The 23,143-nt window shown below is 40.4% G+C and overlaps 4 protein-coding genes across 16 annotated transcripts in view; 1 reads left to right on the top strand and 3 right to left on the bottom strand.

The window, feature by feature from the left end:
• Nucleotides 1-4,835, bottom strand: part of LOC6031888 (1-phosphatidylinositol 4,5-bisphosphate phosphodiesterase classes I and II) — a 203,963-nt gene extending 199,128 nt beyond the window's left edge. The window contains exons 1-2 of one of the 7 annotated variants that reach the window (XM_038252352.1): nucleotides 4,750-4,835; nucleotides 485-987 (exon numbers count right to left, since the gene is read on the bottom strand). The gene's annotated coding sequence lies outside the window, so the exon portion shown is untranslated. Of the gene's footprint in view, nucleotides 1-484; nucleotides 988-4,122 lie in introns of all 7 variants that reach the window. The other 6 variants (XM_001842532.2, XM_038252348.1, XM_038252349.1 and 3 more) reach the window with 6 other exon arrangements.
• A 3,397-nt stretch (nucleotides 4,836-8,232) lies between these two features.
• LOC119767390 lies at nucleotides 8,233-8,682 on the top strand. Its single transcript, XM_038255885.1, has one exon. It carries the CDS (start codon nucleotides 8,256-8,258, stop codon nucleotides 8,625-8,627), a length of 372 nt encoding a protein of 123 aa, XP_038111813.1. The 5' UTR covers nucleotides 8,233-8,255; the 3' UTR covers nucleotides 8,628-8,682.
• Nucleotides 8,683-8,689: 7 nt separating this feature from the next.
• On the bottom strand, nucleotides 8,690-9,719 carry LOC6031885 (protein cornichon homolog 4). Its single transcript, XM_001842530.2, has 3 exons — nucleotides 9,577-9,719; nucleotides 9,154-9,476; nucleotides 8,690-9,095 (listed from the first exon to the last, which is right to left on the bottom strand). The coding sequence occupies exons 1-3, from the start codon at nucleotides 9,649-9,651 to the stop codon at nucleotides 9,023-9,025; spliced, it is 471 nt and encodes a 156-aa protein (XP_001842582.1). The 5' UTR covers nucleotides 9,652-9,719; the 3' UTR covers nucleotides 8,690-9,022.
• Nucleotides 9,720-9,962: 243 nt separating this feature from the next.
• Nucleotides 9,963-23,143, bottom strand: part of LOC6031882 (calcium uptake protein 1 homolog, mitochondrial) — a 51,932-nt gene continuing 38,751 nt past the window's right edge. For 4 of the 7 annotated variants that reach the window (XM_038255877.1, XM_038255876.1, XM_038255879.1 and 1 more), the window contains 5 exons: nucleotides 17,748-17,908; nucleotides 17,448-17,689; nucleotides 17,093-17,310; nucleotides 16,847-16,997; nucleotides 9,963-10,050 (listed from right to left, as the gene is read on the bottom strand). In XM_038255877.1, coding sequence (XP_038111805.1) covers nucleotides 10,020-10,050; nucleotides 16,847-16,997; nucleotides 17,093-17,310; nucleotides 17,448-17,689; nucleotides 17,748-17,908 — 803 coding nt within the window. In that variant the 3' untranslated portion in view covers nucleotides 9,963-10,019. Of the gene's footprint in view, nucleotides 10,051-16,393; nucleotides 16,998-17,092; nucleotides 17,311-17,447; nucleotides 17,690-17,747; nucleotides 17,909-23,143 lie in introns of those variants that run through there. The other 3 variants (XM_038255880.1, XM_038255882.1, XM_038255881.1) reach the window with 1 other exon arrangement.

The raw sequence follows: 23,143 nt of genomic DNA, 5'->3' as shown, positions 1-23,143 counted from the left end.
TTTATTTTGTTTTTTTTTTCGCTTCATTTGTGAAGGTTTTGGTCTTCACAAGATTTGTTTCGTTAAACACTACACATTTTATGACACTTGGGAATGTTTGTCAACCATGTAGCTCCACCATATTTTTTTAAATAATCTTATGTTTTGAATAATTTTAAATAATTTTTACGACTTTATTTGAAAACTAAAAAACAACCTTTGTTTGAAAATTGCTTAATTATGATAAATTAAAAGTCCCTCATTTCACCAGATGAGCCCAGGACTAAAATTAAAAAAAATCAATAAAAACCCATTGAGCACCTTTTCCGACGGACATTACAAAAATAACCACACATCATCATCATCATATGGATGAATGCTTGGCCGATCAACACGCGCCCGTGAGCGGTCAATTCCATGTGAACGCACACTCACACGCCGATCAACCCGGTGAGAAACTCGCGAAATATTCAGAGATTAACTCTTTTTCGAGTCCCGTTCTTACCTGTTATGATGTTGACTTTCCTCTCTGCCACACACTGCCTTCGTTCGTTCTCTCTCTCTCGTCACACTTCTCTCCGTTCCGAAATTCGGCGAATGTTTGCTTACGAGTCAAGTGATTTCACAGCCCGACTCGTAATGCACTTTTGCTTATGCTTGGTAGGGACGTCACACCTTAAGTTACACACCAAGAACTGTTAGCGAGATTCGAACGACACTTTCGAGAAATGGTTATTAGACTTTTTGGGATCAACTTTAAATTGTACACTTTTTTACACTATTTTACACAATTATTCACTATTTTATGAATTTTACTTTGACTGTTTTCACTTCTGATTCACCTCCAAGGATTTCTCTGAATCACACGTGACTTTTTTCCTTCAAATGTGTGACTCAAATGTCATCGCCCCGCTCAAAGAATGGGGATGTCCTCGAGTCCGGAAGGCTCGAACTGCAAACGAGCCGGATATCAATTCCGCGCGGCGATAGCCCCTCAATTAAGCCTGCCTGGTGTAATCGAAATATTAGCAAATTATCGAGGTTGCCGACTCTCTCTCTCTCTCTCTCTGGCCGTCCAATCCAATCGCTCTTCTTGCTCTTTATCTGCTCTCCCTCTCACTTTGGAAATTCACAACACGGCACCAGCCAACAAAACGAAACACCACATCACACTTTGTTGTTGGTGCTGTTTTTGTTGATGTTATTGCAGTTGTTGTTAAATTTACGATCGGCGATCTATGTGTGTGTCGGGAGAGTACGGAGCGCAATGAGTGGTAGGGTAAGTGAGCTGTCAGGTGGTTAGGTAATAAAAAAAAAATATGTATATTTTAATTTTAAACCTCCAAAATGTCTTTATGTGAAACTTTCACATGGATGGAAATAAAATTGTCAAGACATTCTTGGATTTTTATCTCGATAAGAAAAATTTTAAGTCTGAATAAATTAATAATTCAACTTGGTTATTAAGATAATAAATTCATATCAAATTTTTGCTTATTCTTTTTTTATCTGTTCCCAATTTGTCAAAAAAACTCGATAAAAATCCAACGTGTCTTAAAATAGAAAACAAATGCAATACTTTTATTTAATGAAAGAGTTAATATTTGGAAACATCTAGGATATTATAAAGGTTTTGTCCCTTCGCTCTGGTCAAAGTCGAGGGGAGGGGCAAAAACTCAAAAATTAAATTAAATTTCAAATTTAAAGTCAAACTTTAAAATTTTTAAAGTTACAAATTTCACAAAATGTTTAAACATTATCACAGTCATGCGTCTAACATTCTTTTCCTAAAGTTTTCATTATTTTTCCTGACCCACATTTGAAAATTTTCAAAAAGTCATCAAGTGCCCTGTTTGATTTCAAATATCTAATTTTAAAAGCATTTTAAAATGTATTTAAAATCGTATACAATGATTTTTCAAGTTTTTTGAAGAAAACTTTTAATTTCCCTAATAATTTTTCTGCGTCATGATTATTTAAGGAATTTTGAAAGGAGGGGATAAAAACATTTAAAAATTAAATGACCTTAGGCTCTGAACGGCATCATTTCCGATCGGCCATTTGGCGGCCATGTCTTTAAAAAAAAACATTCAAAGCTTGATTCAGAATGTATTAATCAAAAAATGTTTTTTTTGTGTTTTTTTTTTTTGTAATGAAAGGAGCAATTCGTTTTTCCCCAATGTTTAAAGAATTTGACATGGAAGGAATTGATTGATTATCTGATTGTGTCTCTTGGACCTAGAGGAAAAGGCATTCTTTTCCAAATATTAAAGCAAAAGTATCACAATTTTTTTCTCAACTTTCAGAGACATTTGCATGTTTTTCCTCTGAAATTTATATTTTTTTAATATCAAATTTTTTTCTGTTTTTTTTTTAATTTTGAAAGGAGTGGAGACAATCTAATTGCTAAATTCTTATTGTCAATGGTAAATATGAATAACCTTTCTTAGATGATTTCTAGCATCACAAATTTTATTTTATTACTATTTGTTCAAATAAGTCATTAATATTTTGAACAAAACAATCCCAGAAAATTTTCTGAACAAGATTTTTTCTGGAATCTGATGTTTTCTTTAAAATACTGAACATTTCTTATGAAACTGATGAAAAAATCAACTACTCTGTAAATATCCAATATTACTGAAATATACAGAACATCTACTTTGTTTTTTTTTTTGCTAAACGCTTTTTTTAATTGAAGTATTGATGAGAGCTTGATAGTTGTCATTTTAATAGGAAAATTAATACTAATATTGACAACATTATAACCAAAATATTATAAATACAAAGTTGTAATGTAATCTTTAATAAAATATTAAATCTGTCAAAGAAAAAGCAATATTAAAAGTTTCATAATAAAAAACAAGAGAAACATAAAATCTGGAGTTTTTTTTAAAAGGTCCAATAAACCAAATTTTTAGTTTTTGCATTTTGGGTGTTTTTAATACCCCTGACTCAAGGCGGTTTCAAAAACACCCAAATAGCAAAAACTGGAAATTTGGTTTATTGGACCTTTTCAAAAAAACTCGAGAAATATACATCAAAAGCACTGTAATTAATGCAATACTTCACAGTTCGTAACAATACAACGATATCATAGATATTATCGAAAAAATCAAATACACGTCTCTTAATTGACGATTCTTCATGAACCATAAAAAAATTCGTTACATATTACTTTAACCCTTTCAGGCCTGAATGTTGAAAATATATTATTTCAATTAATGATGGGAAAATGAGTTTTTGTTTCTTATAAAAAATATAGGCTGGTTTTAAACATTTTATATATATATTGTTTTATATTGTTCATTCCAAAATTACATTTAAGTAAAACTTTTTATTTGTGAAAGATAGCTTTTTCCATAGCTCTGCATTTCGTTACATTATTTTTTTTTTTATTTAAGCTTGAACATTTTTTTTACAGCTTTTGTTCATTGAATCTGGTCAAGGTGCTCTATAGATTATCATTGTTGTGCTTCTGTAAAAAAATTACCACATATCAATAAATTTATGATTTTTAAAGATGTTTTCACGTGTTTTCTGAGCTTAAAAGTGCTCTTAATTAGTTTGAAAATACAATAATAAAAATGTTCTGTATTGATTACACTCGCTTTCACATAATAATTTCAGCATTGTTGAACAGTACTCTTAAATCAATAATTTTAAAGCTTTTTTATATATGTTGTGAATAACGATACAAGTTCAAGAGATAAGCCAATATTTCACATTCAATCCTAAGCCGAAGCAACATTTTCCACGTTTGAACTGAATCGTTTCAATCACACTTATAAACTTTTTAATCGACTGAGTTTACAACAACTTCACCTGTTTATTTTTTCAATTGTCATTGTGATGTTTTTTGTGATCCAGCTTTCGATTGCCATCTCTAAGTGTTTTATTTCATCAGTTTAATAAAAATAATTACAAAGTCCTGTAAGCAACCACCGACAAGCCCGCTTACCCTATTCGTCCGCGAGGAGTCGCCGCAAGTCGCGACTAGCTGACTGCCTGCCTGACTGCCCGTACGAGTACGAGCACGAGCCCTCCGTCTGTCACACACTGGAATTTTTTCGGGGCTGTGTTCCCTCTCCTCGCAAACTAGGAGCCCAAACCCTCCACCGAGACTCTGCGAGACCTACTCACCGCACCCGCGCGAGAGCACCAATAGCCTTTTTTTTTTGTTTTTGGGAGTTTTGTTGGTGTGGCCTAGATTGTGTTCTTCCTCTTTCTATGTGGTGACTGCTGCTCTAGCTTGTTTTGGGGAAGGTTCCCCGGAAGAACCCGGAATCCGCGCCACGAGTCACGAGAACACACAGCAGAGAGAGCCTTCAACCTTCACTCTGGGGTTCCACACAGAACAACATGACGACCGCGACCACGACTACGGATAGACTCGGTCAGCATCCGCTGACTGTTCTTCTGAGTTTGACCCTTTCTCTGTGACAGCTCTAGCTCTAGCCAGCTAGTAGTACTGTAGTACACAGTACACACCTCTCTCTCTCTCTCTATCTCTCTCTCAATCTCACTGTTGTACACTGGTCCATCAGCGGACACAACCAACTCCACAACACGTCCAGCTACTAATGCAGAACATCACACTGTCGTGGACTGTTCAACAGCTGCACCGCGAAGGAAGCAAGTGACCACCAACTTGCACCACGGAACATCGAGCAGAAACCCACCCGAACGACCCGAACGCACTACGGTACATTGACAGATGTGAACATTTTTGCAAGTCTGCTGAACCACACTGAACACTGAAGCAACAACCTCTTGGTCTATGGCAAGACGACGCGACGACGACGACGACTCTCCGGCACGGGCCGTAGCAAGACGAAGACTGTCGAAGATCCGAGCATGATGACGACGATGGAGCACCAGCAGCCAAAAGGAGCTTGCACACCAATACCAGATCAAAATTTGGGGGGAGAATCCGCGAGAGAGCGCGAGAAATGGCCAGCAGCAGTTCAGGGGGGTCGTCGTCGTCGTGTTTGGGGGGATCTCTGGATCACTGCTGCGAACAAGTGTTGGTAAGCAGCAGCAGCAGAACAACAAAGAGAGCAACGCGGCCAGCAGAGATAACGCAAGCAACAACATGGCAAAAGCGACGTGACCCGTTCAGCAGATTGGGAGAGCCGTGAAGAGCGATTGATGACAAGCGTCGATGGGGGAGCTCTCTTCGATGAAGGGGGGCGCTTCTCTGTTGTTGATGTGTGTACCAGTGGAGCAGCTCCGGTGGTTTAGGGGAGGAAAATTTGAGGAAAACTTTGGAATTCTAGCAATACAATACAATTTTCTCCAAAAACCACGCGTCTCCTTGCTGTAAAATTCGATGGAAACGCATGGTATTTAAAAAATGCACCACATTAGAGGAATCAGTTGGGAATCAGGATAAAACCTGTTCTGACTTGAAAATAGTTTTGCACATAGATTTTATAACAAGCAGGGATGGAATAATAAAAAAAAACAATTTCACTTACGAACTTCCTTCACCCTTGAAAGAGAGAGGAGACAAATCACGCAAAAGAAAATCACTCCCGAAATTCTACAAGAAAATAAGTCATCCCACATATTCGGAACACCCACAAATTCGGAACACTTTTATGAAAATTTGTCAATAGCATGCCAAAAGTAGCTTTTCTGTCGATCTTACTATTTTTAGAACCTTCATTTGGACATTATCTTGCTATTTCACTAGTAAAGGTAGTACTTTTTGAACAAAAAACTTCATTCCAAGCCTATTCTGTCCAGAGCAGCAAAACACTGCCTCCAAATGGCCTGTTTCATAATTGTGGGATGCTATTGTGCCTCCCACAATTGTGGAACACCTGAATTTAACTGATATTTTCACAAAAAAAAGTTTTCAAACTATGTTTAAAACATCACTAAGCTTGAGTTTCATTGGTTTCAGTGTGTCAAGTCATTATTTGGTAATAAATATGTACTCCTGGAGAGATCCAAAGTTTATTTACATTCGTAAGAAAAAAGTGTTCCGAATTTGTGGATTTCAAGGGTCAAAGTAATTCTTCAAAAACTTCATATAAAAGTTAAAATTTGCAGATGTTCGATACAACAAATGAAGCAAAGCAAAAGCTTTCAAATGAAGGTAAAAGCGAATCATTAAGTTCAATCATCGATTTGCTATGATTTTTTGAACATTGGCCGATCTGGAAACCGTTCCGAATATGTGGGATGACTGTTTTTATATTTTCAAAATCCAGAAAATGGGTTTCCTAATAAAAAAATCCCATACAAATTTGGGACTCAACCATTCGTTCCCAAACTTTGAAGAGTTTTTTAGGACCCCAAACTTGAAATAAGTTATACTGCACCCAACTCGCAGTCGCATGATTTTGAAGCATGGCGGCATTAAATTATATCAGAATCTGCATGAAATCTGTCCTCATGCATTTTTTGCGATATAGGGGTATGACATTTTTGCCCGTTACCGACAATTATCGCGCCAGCATCATATGTGTTGGTGAGAACTGCAGATCGCTGACATGTTTACACGCGGGCAAAAATGTGCTATGAGCTTGCTGCAAAAACTGTTAGAAAATGTTACATTTTCTGCAGCAAATCCACTGTTCCGGATTTTGATATATATTTTTCCTTTGGGTGTGGAAAAATGATTTTTATATTACACCGTATTGCCCATTAATGGAAATATTTTTTTGAAAAGTTCAGAAATATTTCTAAGCTACTTTGAAAACGTTTCAATCGGGACTAGCATTTTACAAGGGCATTATTCTACATTTTCATACCTTCAGAATATATATATTCGTTTACAAAGAACTAATCAAGCAAAATAGTGTAAATGGGTAAATGTACATTTGTGCCTAACATTGCATTAGTACACATTCATGTAAACAAGAGTGACACAATCGAATGAGGCTCATAATTCTGAGAGCTGTCAGTACTGCTACACGATATCAAAACAAATTGTCACAATAAACATAGTTTTCTAAAAAAAAACTCAAAAGGTTCTTCATGTTAATGTTTTCCCAAATTGAAGAATATATCAATTGGGAAAACATAAAAAAAGAGGATGTGCTCATTTCTTTAGATGGGAAATAAAGCACCACCAATTGTGCAGAAAGTTCTCAAATTGAATAATATTCAGAGCATTTAGATTGTTGGTAAATTTTTCTTGATTATCGAGAAATTAAAAGTGAGAGTGTGTGCGTGCAACATTGAGTTAAACTTTTCAAAGTGCTATGATAATCTTCACAGCAACTTCACCGAAAGTTTAACTCCATGTTGTACACACTCTCACTTTTAATTTCTCGATAGCGGATGACTTCACCTCAAAAACAAATTTAAAAATAACAACTTTTAGTTTCAAACTAACATTAAATAAAATTATTAATAAAAAATTCAAGCTAAAATTAATTATAAGACTCAATTAAACAAAGAATGACATATATTATAATCAAATTCAACATTTCTCAGTTCACATGATTGAAGATAAAGGTTTACCAGGTTTGTGATATTTATCTTTTTAAAATTGATTAAAAAGTTATATTCTTAGTTGTTCATAATTTTATTAACTCAATATCCATGTCCAGCAACAATCACCTTCTGGTTGACACCGTAACTGAACAGCGGAGCCTGGTGAACTAATCCAGAAATCGGAGCAACGTACTTGCCGGCCACAGCTGGAAGCGCGCCCAGATGGTTGTATCCGTATCCATACGCCGCCGCCGCCGCAGCTGGCAGATCCCACGGGTTGCTTTTGACAACGATCGGCTCAACTTGGGTCTTACGACCACCGTACGTCACGGGCGCCCATTGGTTGACTGGTCCGTACGGGTAGGCGGCCAATCCGTGGTTGTTCCAGTTGTTCAAGCCAACCAACCAAGCGGGATCAGCGTACGACGATCCTTGGGCGGCAACAGCCAGAGTGGCGACAAACAGTGCGATGAAGAACTGAGAAGAGAAGGAAATTAGATTGGCGACGAACTTTGGCTGGAACTTTGCCTTGCCTTCATATTGTCACGGATGGTTGCACTTGGGAGGAAATTGAGGCTTTACTTGCTGTTTTCTGACTGTACTTTTGGACTGGTTTATCGATGGGTTTTATACTCTTCAACCAACTGTTTAATTTGTTTTCGATCACCTTGAATTTGTCACCTAACTTAAATTTCGAAACCCGTTCATTTTGGTTGGTCAAGGATATTGAATTAAGGCAGTCGCTGATTCAAGAGTATAAAAAGCGTTGGTTTCCAGAAGTTCAGCACAGTTCATCAGTAACACTTGTTCGATTCAACACAATCATGAAGGCCTTTATCGCACTGTTGATCGCTTCGCTGGCCGTTGCCGCCCAAGGATCGTACCTCGAGCCTGCCTGGCCTGTGAGTTCCTGGAACGGTCTCAACAGCTGGAACAACCACGCTTTGACCGCCTACCCGTATGGCGTGAACCAGTGGTCTTCAGCGGCGTGGCCAGCTGCCTCTTCCCTGTACAACGGTTGGTACGGAGCTGACAAGACCATCGTCCAAGCTAACGTGGCCAAAATCAATCCGTGGGGAGTTCCTGCCGCGGCCTATGGTTACGGATACAACAACTATCTGGGAGCGGTTCCTGCGGCCAAGTACGTCGCTCCACTGGTCGGACATGGCATCAACCGGAAGGTTGTTGTTTCGTGACATGGATTTTAAATATTTAATAAAGCTATGATGTGATCACCTGGTTGAAATGAAACCATTGATTTTTATTTCAATAAGTGTTTATTTCGTTCGTAAAGTCTAGTCGTCACTTTGGTTTCGAAATTCCTAACGCTGTGATCTACAATTGAGAAATATTCCATAACGCTTCACTACTTTTTGAGTTATTCTGAAAGAAACGTCAATTTCCGCTAAAATGAGTATTAGTTAACAAATACTTGACTTGTATAGAAATACATTCGCTGATGGAGATCATACTACAAAGACACACTCACACACAGACACTCACACGTATATCGAATAAGGAAGCACTTCCTTCCGGGGGCCTAGATTCTGAACCGTTGCCTAGTGTTGAGACTAAGCTGGTTCACCATGGGCTAGAACTCCGTAATGATATCCTCTTCTTCGTGTCGCCGGATGGGATCTCCCTTGAGCATGGCAATGATCATACTAAAATTGAGATAGAATTATAAATTAAAACCCCCAAGTTGATCATCCTTCAACCTACCAGTACAAATACACGAAAAAGATGATCATGTAGAACCCGAGCCCGATCATCGTGTCCCTCAGGTGCCTCTTCACCATGCCCCGGTTGTGGATCTCGGCCGGATCGTAAATGCCCAAATTCCCAGTCGGCACCTTTATCAGATCATACAGCAGCCAAACCACCATCGGTGCATTCGCGATGAACAGAATCCAGCTTCCGTTGAGCAGCAGCACGAACGCCAGGAAGCAGTGGGCGGACAGCTTCGGAACGACCCAAAAGTTCAGCTTCGAGCAGCACTGCTGGGCGTTCAAATAGTCACACTCCAGGTCGGACAGGATAATCACCTAAAGATTCGCTAGTTAAGGAAAATGTATGCAATTCAAAAAGCATCGCAACAAAATAAAATCAGGTCGACAAATCGATTTCCCCATTCCAAAAGGATACAAAGTAGATCAGCAGGAACAGGATGGCACCGGTGATGAGCATCGCAATCGCGAACACGAGCGTTTCCGGAAGCATTTTTATGGTTTGATACGAATATTACACACGAAATTGTTTACACCAGAGAATGAAACGCGTTAAACTTTAGGAACTACACATTTATGCCATTTTTCGCTTGCGCCGAGTACCAAAAATAGGTATTTGTTATTGTATTGCTGCCGGGGCGGTGGATTGACGGACCAACTCGGACGGGGTAGCATAAAACTGAATCAAACCCGTTTGATGGTGTGCGTGAAATGCTACACACAGCATAAAACAGGGGGAGTGGACATGGGCATGGGTTATGCTAAAAGAGCACAGAGCTGTATACTGAATGCAGGAAATTTGATGTGATCGTTTTAAAATAAGCAAAAATGCAAATTAAGCGTGAAAAACTACAATAATTATCAAGCATAATAATATCGTCGATGAGAATGTCTGAAAAAAGATAAATGACAATTGATTATTTCCTAACTTATTTCATACATTACAAATTAAAGCCTCCACCAATTTTGAAATTTTGAACGGATCGTTCAAGCTTGTTTGGAAACTTGGATGATGGATTCATTTAAATGTGTTTTTTTTTTTGGAAAAAGTGGCGATGATTTAACAATATTGTTTTTTTTTTATTTAAGCACCATCAAGTTACACTTCATTGCATGACACATGACACATAAAAAAAAATTATTTAATAATTTATTCCCCATTCTTAACTTAAAGCATTTTTCAAATACAATTTAAACAATTTTTCACTCGTTCACAGTATTTATGCAGGAATTCAATAATTCCAAGCAAGTTCAACCCTTAATTTTTTACACCCATCTGTCAAAATGAACAAAATTTTCACAAATATCGGTTGTAAGATCAACATCAAAACAACCGCAAAACATTCCCGAATTTGGTTAGAAAATCTATGTGTGTGAGTAAAGTCCACCGAAATTGTGAAAACAAAAGATTTTTTTGAAAATTGATTGCATGAAGAAAAATAATGAAATTTCGTATCCAATCGCGGTTAAATTCTACCGAAACCTGCAGTATTTAGTTCACTGATTAGGCCGTCCCAAAAAAAATGAAAAGTTGTCAAATCTTTGGTGCTTACCCCTAGAATGATAGATTAGGATGTCAGAAACAATGTTTTCATACAACAAAAAAATCCCAAAAATGGTTTACAACTCGCGCGTGGAGCTTGAATGAAAAAAGTGCATTTTCGAGTATTTTTCAGAAATGCGCGTAACAGTCATACATACAGACATGGCGTACCATAGGTACTTCGAGTACCGCAGGAATAAAATAGACCCACCAAGTGGTCCATTAGCCTCTTGTCCAGTAACTCCGATACCCTGGCCTCCCCGCGGCGCTAGCCGGGATACTAGTAACCATTGGAGAGATCGGGTAACCAACCCCGGTGGGAACTATGGTAGTATGCTGACAGGGAAGGGGGGCTCCATCCTCTTCGGAGGGTGTAGCTATACCGTTAGGCCTCGAGAGAAAGGCCCCCGTTATGGTGTCGAGAGAAAAACCGGAGCTGGGTCTCGGTAGCTTCAAGGTGGCAGCCCCACCCCGAGACTAGGTATCGCAGCCCCAATCCGGCTGCATACCGAAATCAAAACCATTACGAACAATCAAGAAGGAATAAGGATCCGGAACAAACGGCATAGACCTAGGCACGAAAAGGACACCGATTGGAAACTCGGAACATGGAACTGCAGATCGCTACGTTTCGATGGGTATGAGTACGCTCTGTTGAACGAGCTCAAACCCCGCAACTTCGATGTTGTAGCGCTGCAAGAGATGTGCTGGAAGGGAGCGAAGATGTGGGAGGATGATGCTTTGGAGCTCACCATGTACCAGAGCGGCGGAGCCGAAAACAAGCTGGGAACCGGCTTCATAGTGTTGGGCAAGATGCGGAGTCGTGTGATAGATTGGGAGCCGATCGACGACCGGATGTGTAGATTGAGGATTAAAGGCCGTTTCTTCAACTATCACATCTTCAACGTACATTGCCCACACGAGGAATCATCCGATGCCGAGAAGGAAGCGTTCTACGCGAAGCTGGAGCAGAAGTTCGACAGCTGCCCGCAGAGGGACGTCAAGATCGTCATCGGAGATATGAACGCCCGCATAGGAAGGGAGGAGATGTACAAGCCGGTGATCGGGCCGAACAGCCTGCACACCGTCACGAACGACAACGGCCAGCGGTGCATCAACTTCGCAGCCTCCCGCGGTATGGTGGTACGGAGCACATTCTTCCCCCGGAAAGACATCCACAAAGTCACCTGGACATCGCCTAACCAACGAACAAAAACACAAATCGACCACGTCCTCATCGACGGCCGATTCTTCTCGGACATACGGAACATCCGCACGTACCGCGGTGCGGACATCCCTCGGACCACTACCTGGTGGGTGCCAGCATGCACTCAAAACTGTCGACGACGTATCACCGACGACGGAGCCGGCTCCACCGCCGTTCAACACCGAGCGGCTGCAGGACACGGCTGCGGCTCAGCACTACGTGCAGCAGCTGGAAGCGAGCCTGCCAACGGAGGAGGAACTCGGCGCTGCCTCGCTCAACGATGGATGGAACAGAATATGCTCGGCCATCGGCAGTGCCGCTGAAGCCGCGCTAGGTAGTACGGTCCGAGTTGGAAAGCAGCGCTGGTTCGACGAGGAGTGCCAGCGGCTACTTGATGAGAAGAAAGCAGCTTATGCGGTGAAGCTGAGAGCTGCAACTGATGAGAACGTGGCCAGATACAAACAAGCGCTGAAACAGCAGAGAACGGTCTTCAAGCTCAAGAAGCGCCAGCTGGAAGATCGCGATCGCGCCGAAATGGAGCAGCTGTTCCGGCAGAACGAGACGCGTAAGTTCTACGAGAAAGTTAACCGGTCCCGCAAAGGCTATGCGCCGCAAGCCAACACTTGTCGGGACGCCGAAAACCTTCTTATAGACAAAGGCGAGGTGTTGAACAGGTGGCAGCAGTTCTTCAACGAGCACCTCAACGGCGATGTAGCGCATGGAGACGGCTTTGAAGCCCAACTTGGACCGCCCGCTGCCGACGAACAGTTCCCGGCACCTGATCTGGAGACGGTGAAGAAGGAGATCAGGCAGCTGAAGAACAACAGGGCCGCCGGTAAAGATCGGTTACCCGGTGAGCTCTTCAAATATGGAGGAGAGCAGTTGGCGAGGGCGATCCACTTGGTGATTTCTATGATCTGGAGGAGGAGAAACTACCAGCAGAATGGATGGATGGTGTCGTGTGCCCCATCTACAAAAAGGGCGATAAGCTGGACTGCGGCAACTACCGCGGTATCACGCTTATCAACGCGGCCTATAAAATCCTCTCCCAGATCCTCTGCCGTCCGCTGACACCGTACGCACGGAGGTTCGTGGGCCCCTATCAAGCGGGGTTTACTGGCGCTCGGGCCACCACGGACCAAATTTTCTCGCTCCGGCAGATCCTCGAGAAATGCCGTGAGTACAACGTGCCCACACATCACATCTTCATCGATTTCAAGGCAGCGTACGATACAGTCGACCGCGAACAGGTATGGCAGATCGTGCACGAGAACGGATTTCCGGACAAACTGACTCGGCTGATCAAGGCTACCTTGGATCGTGTGATGTGTCACGTGCGAGTGGCAGGGGAGCTAGCGGACCCCTTCCAGTCGCATCAAGGGTTACGACAAGGTGACGGCTTATCCAATGCGCTGTTCAACATCGGACTTGAGGAGTTGTGCGAAGAGCGGGTATAGACACGAGGCACGATTTGCAACAGGACAGTCCAACTTCTTGCTTATGCGGACGACATTGATATTATAGCGAGAGACCTAGAGACGGTGAAAAGGGTTTACACCGCCTTAAAGACGCAAGCAGGACGAATTGGATTGGCCATGAATACGACGAAAACAAAGTACATGAAAGGGAGGGCTCAAAGGACGTTGACCCCCAAGACTCACCCTCTAGCTGTGGATGGTGATGTGCTGGAGGAGGTGAGCGAATTCGTGTACTTGGGATCGCTGGTAACGGCCGACAACGACACCAGCTTAGAGATCCGGACTCGTATCCACTCCGCGAATCGCGCCTACTTTGGATTACGGAAAACCTTGACATCTGATCGAGTGCAACGTGCCACGAAGCTGACCCTGTACAAGACACTGATTAGACCGGTTGCCCTCTATGGCCACGAGACCTGGACGCTGCGGCAAGAGGACGAACGAGCCCTTGGAGTTTTCGAACGGAAGGTGCTGCGAACGATCTACGGTGGAGTACGTACAGCTCAGAACGAGTGGCGAAGGCGCATGAACCACGAACTGCACGCGCTGCTGGGAGAACCGACCATCGTCACCCTGGCGAGAATCGGGAGGCTCAGGTGGGCCGGCCATGTCGCGAGGATGGATGAAGACCATCCTGTCAGGATGCTCTTTGACCGCGCGCGACCGGATGGCGGCACTGGCCGAAGAGCAGGAGCGCAGCGTGCACGATGGGGTAATCAGATCGAGGCGGACCTAAGAAAGATCTGCAACCTAGGAGACTGGCGAGCTGCAGCCCAGAACCGAGCAACATGGAACAACCTTCTTGATACAGCACGGGCACCGCGTATGGTGTTCTAAGCTGTTTGGTATGGTATGTATGTCATACTAAAGTCTTTCAAATTTGGTCGCCTTGGTCTTCAAGTTATAGTTTAATGTCCCCTGAACAAATTCATGTACAGACATGGTCCAAAAAAGCTTGTGTTTGAGCATGGCAAGGCATTTTAGGGAGAAAAATATGTATTTTTAGGAAAAAAATTCAAAAAATACTCCCCAAAACGAGCCAAAAAAATTGCAGTTCATCTAAAAAAAAAAAAACATTTTTTCAAAAATTTCAGATAAGAGCTTTATTTTTTCATATCGAGAAGATCACAGAGCAGTACTTATAAATATGTCGTTTATGTCTCATTGTGAGAAAATCTCATGTATTTTCATGAAATGTTATTAACAAATATCATTTTTGAGCGAGCAAAATAAAAATATCCAAAATATATGGGTAATTCTCCGCCAACTCACACAGCAGTTACTTTTTGCGTTTTTCTTTGTTACGTCGTCCGTGTCTGTCGCGGGTGACCATGAACGGCCTTGATCAACGACGACCAACATTTTCAAAACTTTTTTTTCGTAAAATCGCGATAAATCGTGATGTTTATAAGCAAACCCCTTATATTAATATATCAAAATTTTTGTAATTGTCTGCTCTACAACTTTGTAGAACATTATTACACTCTAAAAAATAACCCTGCAAATTAGAGAAAACACGAAATTTTGAAATGAAAAAAATTACCCTTCTGGGTCAATATAAACTCGAAAAGTACATTAAATTTCCCATAAGATGACATGTTCCAAAATTTTTTACAGTCGAGTAACGGAAAATGGGAGAATTTTTAAAACTTTTTTAGTGTTTTTTCGATGAAAAATACGTTTTTTTTCGGAATTCTGAGGACGCCATCAAATCGGGCGTCTAATTTGACATAAAAGTCCCTTTGACACCAATTTTCTATCTCATCACCGTTTCAGGCTGCAAATTATTGAAAAACACCTCATATTTCGCATGTTCAAAAATGGAAGGGGTCGTACCGCCCCTCCGTCACGAGATATCAAAAAACGAACCTCGGATTCGTAATCAGGAACAAAAGCTACCCCTTAAGACAAAGTTTCACGCAAATCAAAGAGGAGTCGGGGCAACTTTTCCCGATTTCGTGTGAGTCGGTAGAGAATTACCCATATGCTTTCTCGTTTGTAATCGTAGTAGCCCATGTTTTATGCTAAAAACGTTTATATACTAAGAATTTTGAAAATTCGTCACTTGATGTTCACTAAAATGCAAATATTGCGGCTTTGCGTTGATTTATATTGAATGTTTAAAAAAGCAAAATGATCTCCGTAAAATTTCCTATCAGCTAAATGCATTAGTTTTGGCTGCAGATTTTTTTGGCTCCTAATCAACTTTTCATTTTCTTTGGGACGCCCTTTTACTGATCTTTCAGTAGTTAAAAAAATATATTTTTTTATTCGGAAAGTAATTCAAGTTTGTGGTATTTTTTTATAAAAGTTAAAAATAATATGTATAAATATACATTTCAAATAGTTGACAGTCAAATGTTCATGTTTTTCCATACAAATTTACAAAAACTTGTGATTGAATTTGCAATGGCCTTATTGCAAAAGCAAAATTGTTCAGAAAGAAGTTGCCTGCAAGATGACGTTATTGGTATTACAGTCCAGACTCGATTATCCGAAGGTTTGTCGAATCATAACCACAAAATATTGTTTTCAATATTTTAGAACAAAACATGATAATCGAAAAAATACCATTTTTTAGCAAATGGCAAATCGTGAGTTCTAAACGATTTTTGGGAATTTTGCGTTGCATGAAAACATTATTCCTTAGGGTGAAGGATTCCACAACATCGCGTATTTTTTGGGACACACTACTGTGGATACTTGGAATCTTGTAGCCCTTGGCCGACTACAGCAGCGGGAGTCGGAGAAGTGAAAAAAAGTTACCCAAGTTAAAAGTTACCCAAGTTACCCGGACAACTTTTTATAAGTCCTGTTACAATCGCGAACGTCAACCTAAAGTGTCATCGAGGTAACGGGGTTTGGTAATTTATCCCTTGATTATTTTTTTGAATACTCAACAAAACATTCCCACAAGACAGTTCAAACTTACAAACATTGGATTTCCCCCGACAAACACAAACCAACAAAGGACAGTTCGGATAAGTAAACACCTTACACCTCCCACTATGGACAATAACAATTGATTTAATATCAGACATTTACAATAGTTTAGTTTCGAGAGAACAGATGAAAAAGGTAGGACGCGGACACGCTCAACATTCAAATGGACCAATAAGTCGGAAGAATGGATTAAAATGCGATTTGTTTGGGTAGTTTGCTGACACTTAACTGGTAACGATTTTTCTTTCTCTACTTCTGCGTTGTTGCGCTTGATAGTTTAGTGTGACTGAGTGTTTGATGGCTAAGTACAGTTGCTTACTTCATCTCTACTTATAGTTTGTATGAAATAATCTCGTTTAAAGTAACAAATGTTAGAATTTCCAAACGAAACATAGCGGATTCAGATGAACACAATTTTAAACATATACAAAATATGAAATCACCTTATATTTAGTTAGTAATTTCCCACAAGTGGACGATTACACACGAAGATTACACCATCGCCGACCGTACTTACAGATCCAGCAGCACCGGTTTGGTGTCCTTGGCACATTTTAGAATCGAGTGCATCAGCTTGACGAAGCCGGTGTCTTTGGGCTTTTCCAGTCCTCTCATCAGCCGATTCTTCATGACCGCCACAAACTCTCGGTTGCTGAGCTGTCCGTCCACTGTGAGGTTTAATTAGGGAAGGGGGAAGAAGAATTGCAAAAAATGAAAAAAAAAACCAAAGCGAAACTACTTGGCACTGCTGCCGAATACTCACTGTTCTCGTCGAAGATCGTAAACACAACGTCAATGACGTGATCGGTAAGCTCTACCAGTGCTACCGTCTTCGCCACATGTTTCAGCGTGGCCTGATCGATGGACGCCCCGGCAATGTGGTAGAAAGTTAGAGCAGTATCGACGTCGTTAATGTTGTTCAGAAAGTGGAAAAAGTTCAGATAGTCCTCCTTGGAAATGCCGGCGCCGTGGTCGCGGAACCTTTTTGCAATGATTTAGTTTTAAGGAAAAGCGAGTTGAAAAATGAAGGGAATCGACAAAAATTACTATTCTAATAGCTATTCTACGCTGAGAAAAATATCTACCATGAAAAAGAGCCCCTCAAGCGAAAATCTTACCTCTTCTTGACCCGCTTGATCTTCTTAACCTTCTTCTTTTGCGTGTAGCCAGCGTAAGCAAGCAGCAGTTCGGCGAAGTCAGACTCGCTAATGTTACCGTTTTCGTCCGGATTCTTACGCATAAACTCCAACGTTAGGATCTCCCGCTGCAGCTGCTGCTGAAAGTCCAGAAACTTTTCGATCGTCAGCTTTTCATCATTTTTCGGGCCAAAGAAGTACGTTGTCAGTGCCGAATTTACACCCTACAATTGAAATTTGTTAAGCTTCGTACAAAATACCAACGCAAAAAAAAAACCAAACCTTAAAAGTGTTGCCCGTGTTGGCGTGATCCCGGTGCCGGCTGCCGATGCTCGTCTGCTGGCGGATCAGGTTGGCCACCTTCTCGAACTCTTCGCTGTCCACGTCGCCGTCCCCGTTCAGGTCGAACATGCGGAACGCAATTTCAAAGTGGCGCCGGGATGCTGCAACAAAGAGGAAGATACGGAGAGAATAAATAACATTTTCTAAAACAATGATAAAAAAAAAACAAGAAAATTCAATGCGTTTTCAAGATATTGAAGCAAATGTGGTAATTTTACAAGTTATAGTGATATTTCTCAGCTGGCAAAATTTTGTACACCCAAAATTCAGGGTCGAGATAATCGTACTCTCAAAATTTATTGAGGGCTCAGTGCCAAAATCGATAGAATAATGGTACCAACTCACACCATCATAACAAATGAGTTCATTCGTTAGTTGAATCAATAAATCTCCAACAAGTGTCATACATCGACTTCTGACTTCTCGGCTGTGGTGGCCGAGGCAGCTAAGTCATTGGATTAGTTTGTCACTTTTGGTTTTTTGTTTGACGGATGAACTTTTTTTTGCAAATGAACCTCGAGAGAATAGTTCTATCGCCCATCTCGAGCTGTGTTCTCTGCACCCGTGAATGGTACCACTATTCTCTCGACTCGAGACCATCATTCTCTCGGACTAGCGCTGCCAGTTTTGGGTGTAATTATTATTGTTATTTATTCACTGCTACTCAATCTTTTCTTCTGTTTAACTCTTATCTTGAATTGGGTAACTTAAAATCATAATTGTTGACTTTGTTGCAAATATTTTCAAAACACAATGCTGTATGTTTTGACAAGTTGCGTAGCTGAACCAGCCTCCGGCTGTTAGCTCATTAATATAGATAAATAATAATAATAATAATTGACAAGTTGCCAGCAAAGTTTCTGATACTCTAAGGTTTCACTTGATTCCGTTGGATATTTTAGATTTTTTCTGAAAGAGCTCACGATTTTGAACCAAACTGCATCAATTACTCAAAAGTGATATGGGACATTTATGAGAACAGGCACAGTTTAGCGAAACAAAAATTATTTTTTTTGAAAATTTCATCTAAATCAAACCAGGAAAATCTCTTCGCTTCACTTCGCTAGGAGACGGTGATTTTAGCGGATTGCAGACTGGATTTTCGCCATGTGATGTGATGATTGTCTAAGCCCAAGTTGCCTAGGAATCGATAATTGGGAATAGAACCAATTCCACCTGAACCAGATTCTCACCACCATGGCAGCCGTCCATTGCCGGCCGCTCCCATCTCCACCGCGCACCAGGGACAAGGAAAGGGATTTAGAAGACGGGAAGTGTTGATGCTCCACTTGTTTAAGGGGTCAAGGGCAAATCACCACGGTGTCCCCAAGTAAGTTTCGCTTGGAGTTGGACGGTTTTTGGGAAGGTGAATGGTCTGAGGATCCACCCTAGGCGAGTGGTAACGACCGTTGCATTGTTATTCGAATTCTTCGTGTGCTCTCATTTCTAATGGGAAAGCTTTCAATTCTTCTCATCTCTTATTGGATGAATTCTATCAGTTGCCCAGGCTATTTATAGCGAGGTAATGTAGGTTCATTTCAAATGCGCCTCCATGCATGCAATGCAATGCACTGCATGCATGCAATGCAATGCATTCTTGTATGTTCTGATATTCAACTCTATCTAATCTAATCTAATCTAATCTAACCCTATCGCAGCCAGTCTTTCGAGGGCATCCTGGAGAATGCCTTAGGTTGATTGACGCCTAGCATCTTCTTGTCATTATCAACATTTGCAGTGCGCCATTGCATTAGAATGCATTGAAACATCACAAACGTCGAAGCGGCCAGGCCAACTGCGTAAAGTTAACCGCAAAGATGATTCGTTAAAATGTATTGCGTTTGAGCACGAATGTTCAAACAACAAAACATTTAATGAATCTACAGGGAGGAAGAAACGTGGGGATCCCCGCTCACGTTCCTGGTTATTAAAGCAATGAATCGTTGGGAGCACCACGCTAAGAAGTTTTGGTGCCCCGGGACCCTCGAGGATGGGACACTGTATTTCCACAGATGCCCTGGCCCTTTTTGCCGTGGTTATAGCGCCACAACTCGCTCACTGTGGGTAGGTAAACATAGATGAGTATAAATTATAAATACAATTAAACATTCTAGGAAAATTTCTTAGACAGTCGAGAGCGAGAAAGTAATGCTTAGAATCAGATCAAATCAGATTAAAAAAATAAAATAAATAAATACAATGCCAACATACCTTTTAATATTTACAGTTGAGTGTGCGCTCACACTTACCTGAAAACAGAAAGAGCTTACCTCAAGTGTGATGCCCTTTGACCCTCTCTGCATCTTGCAAGGTTCATTTCAAAGATCGACTGTCAAAGCATGGCTTTCTACCTACAGCCTTGCTGTCAAAGTCAAGCTGGTGAACTCCGCGAAAGCAGCTGTCAGTATTCGCACACGAATACTATTACGCCGCTCGTCAACTTCCACACTTAGCGAGGCGAGGATATCGAAGCAAGCACGTGCACGTGAATTCTCTCTCACGCTCATTTATGTTGTGGCTCTTCTCTGGCAGCGACGTCTAAGCCGCTCTGCCCTGCTGCAGCTCACTTACACTACGTCACAACTACTACGACCACAATGAAAGGCTTGGCGATGCTGCATGTTGCTCAGCTTTCTTCACGACTAGCATGTTTCAAATTCTTACCAGAACTGCTCTGTGTTAGCCAAAGCAAACCGGGAAACACACACATAAATTCGTCCCATGAACAGACAAAAACGGTGCAACTGCGGTGTAATCGGCTCGATTCTTTTCACTCTCTCTGACTCTCTTTTCGCACAGCATCAAAAAGCTTAAGTCCAATATGGCCGGCCTCCGGCAAAAACAGGTCATCGATTTTGAAACCAAATAATCAACACTAAGTCACTGATAAATCGCGACACTTCATGTTCCTCGAATTGCACAATTAAAAGCGAATCGATACGTGCAATTTTAAAGCAAAATCGAGTTATTTTTCACTTGAAAACGGATTTTTTCTTCGGCCACTAGCACGACGCGTCAAGATACTTCAGGTCTCTCTCTTCATCCACCCGTATGTTCTGATATTCAACTCTATTCAACTTTATTCTCGTCCGTTTCTTGGATTCAACTATATCAGTCTATGTCCTACTCAAGCTACCAATGCTCCACGGTAAAGTGGAAAGCATTTTGCTTGCCAATCCTAACGACAGGGGATCAAACCCCGCCGGGAGTTTTTTCAATAATTTCCTAATTCAATGAGTCCAGAACTTTCTCGTTGGGAGCAGATGGGTATCGAACCCAGGACCATTCGCTTATTAAGCGAACACCGTAACCATTCAGCCACGACCGCTCCTCTAAATCATCTGAGATATCTATTTTTATGTTTTTTTCTCGATGAAACATTTCGCTTTTAGAAGCATTTGAAAGCTGAAAAAAATCTTATAAGACTTTTACTGTGAAGCGATGATTATTTTTTCATGAAAAGTTTGTTCTACAAAACAAACCGTGTTTCTGATAGTATTTGGCTTATTCTGGCACCTTTCATCATTTTTGCTTATTTAGTTATTCATATTTTACAGTCACTTTTTGATCATAGACGAGAAAAAGGTCAATACGGATGGAAAGCAAACCGAGCTCAGTATCCGCTAACAAAGGCATACACTGCTCTTGATCGCATAAATGTCCCATTTGCATTTTCATCACTTTTGAGTTATTGATGCAGTTTGGTTGAAAATCGTGTGATCTTTCAGAAAAGCCTGCAACATCCAGTAATTTGTTCTAGAAATCAGGTGGAAATACAGTTTTTTCGCTTAAACTTAACACGTAGCCTTATGTGTGGGACAATCTTGCTTTGCGTTCTTCTCAGCTTGCTGTAAAGTGTATAAAACAATGAAAAATATGAATGAAGAAAGCCAAGAAAATAAAATGAAGAGATAGTTTATCAGTGCGGATGGATCGATGAAATGAAAAACTTAGGAATGAGATATAGTCAATGCGGATGGAGAGAAAATCTGACCCACTCATCACAAATACATCAATATAGAAACATTTTCAGCACGCTACTTTAATCATTTAAGATGATAGTTACACTTGACAAAATTCAAATTCCAAACCTAAAAAATTAAGAGATCCTGTTTTCAAAACTTGTTGAACACAACAAATTAGTTAAAAAATAGATTTTTGACTAATTTTGAGATTCAAGCCCATAATTTTTGTAACTTTTGGCTCGACAACTACATATGTTTTGTCCACTGATTTTATAAGTTTATAAGCAGTAGAGGGCTGCCCAAATGTTTTTTTTTTAAGTTTATTTTTCCCGTTATTTTGAGCAACTTTTGTTCTACGAAAAAGTTTACTTGTATTGTTTTATGTTTGTCTTGTTTTATTTTTAGAAGTATTATTTGCATTATTTAGTTTATGTTTGTCTATGGTAGTATTTGACCTATTCTATCGCCTCTTATAATAAAAATTGGCTTTTTTTTTAATTTGTTCATGTTTTTACAGTCACTTTTAATTTTTTGCTTGTTTTCACATTTTCTGCTATAGAATTGCAATATTATCATTTCAATAGAAAAATGCGAAGAGGCATAGTCTGGGTCACTACAAAAATTACTGCATGCTTTTTTTTTACTTAAAATAAAGGAAATGTTCGTAAAAAAACACAGCCAAAGTTGACCCCTGAGCAATTGTCTGAGATTTGGGTCATTCGATTTTTTTTAGTATTTTTAATCCGGCTGAAACTTTTTTTATGCCTTCGGTACATCCAAAGAAGCCATTTTGCATCATTATTTTGTCCATACAATTTTCCATACAAAATTGGCAGCTGTCCATACAAAAATGATATAAGAAAACTCAAAAATCTGTATCTTTTGGAGGAATTTTTTGATCGATTTGGTGTCTTGGGCAAAGTTGTAGGTATGGATAAGAACCACACTGAAAAAAAAATTGACAAGGTAAAAACTTTTTTGGTGATTTTTAATTTCACTTTTTGTCACAAAACTTTTGCGTTTGCAAAAAAAACACTATTTTATTTTTATTTATTGAATGCCAACTTTTCAGAAATTTCCAGAACGGGCAAAAATCTTTGACCGAGTTATGATTATTTGAATCAATACTGATTTTGAAAAAATCGTACTAAATTAGGAGAGCAACTTCCACGGATGCATTACGAGTGTTATAACATCCGTACCAGGTTTCAAGATCAATAAAAACCTTCCCGCCAACCGATTGCCACGCTCCGTTGGCATAAATTTCCACAACCACCAGCAGTGGGGAAGGAAATCACCATTAAATGCAAATTATGTAGGAAAGCAAGAGCACACCGTCAGAGCACTGGGAAAGAACTCCTCCAACTGATT

The sequence above is a fragment of the Culex quinquefasciatus genome, chromosome 2 (assembly GCF_015732765.1).
Source record: "Culex quinquefasciatus strain JHB chromosome 2, VPISU_Cqui_1.0_pri_paternal, whole genome shotgun sequence".
Lineage (NCBI taxonomy): Eukaryota > Metazoa > Arthropoda > Insecta > Diptera > Culicidae > Culex > Culex quinquefasciatus.
The sequence above is the reverse complement of the archived record's forward strand: the minus strand, read 5'-3'. Positions and strand labels throughout refer to the sequence as shown.

Excerpts from the sequence above, each read along its gene's own strand:
- LOC6031885 (XM_001842530.2), bottom strand. The coding sequence starts at position 9,651 with ATGCTTCCGGAAACGCTCGTGTTCGCGATTGCGATGCTCATCACCGGT. Across the intron at positions 9,477-9,576 it reads TGTTCCTGCTGATCTACTTT|GTGATTATCCTGTCCGACCT; the intron begins GTATCCTTTTGG and ends GCGAATCTTTAG. Across the intron at positions 9,096-9,153 it reads TTTTTCGTGTATTTGTACTG|TATGATCATTGCCATGCTCA; the intron begins GTAGGTTGAAGG and ends TCTCAATTTTAG.
- LOC119767390 (XM_038255885.1), top strand. The coding sequence starts at position 8,256 with ATGAAGGCCTTTATCGCACTGTTGATCGCTTCGCTGGCCGTTGCCGCC.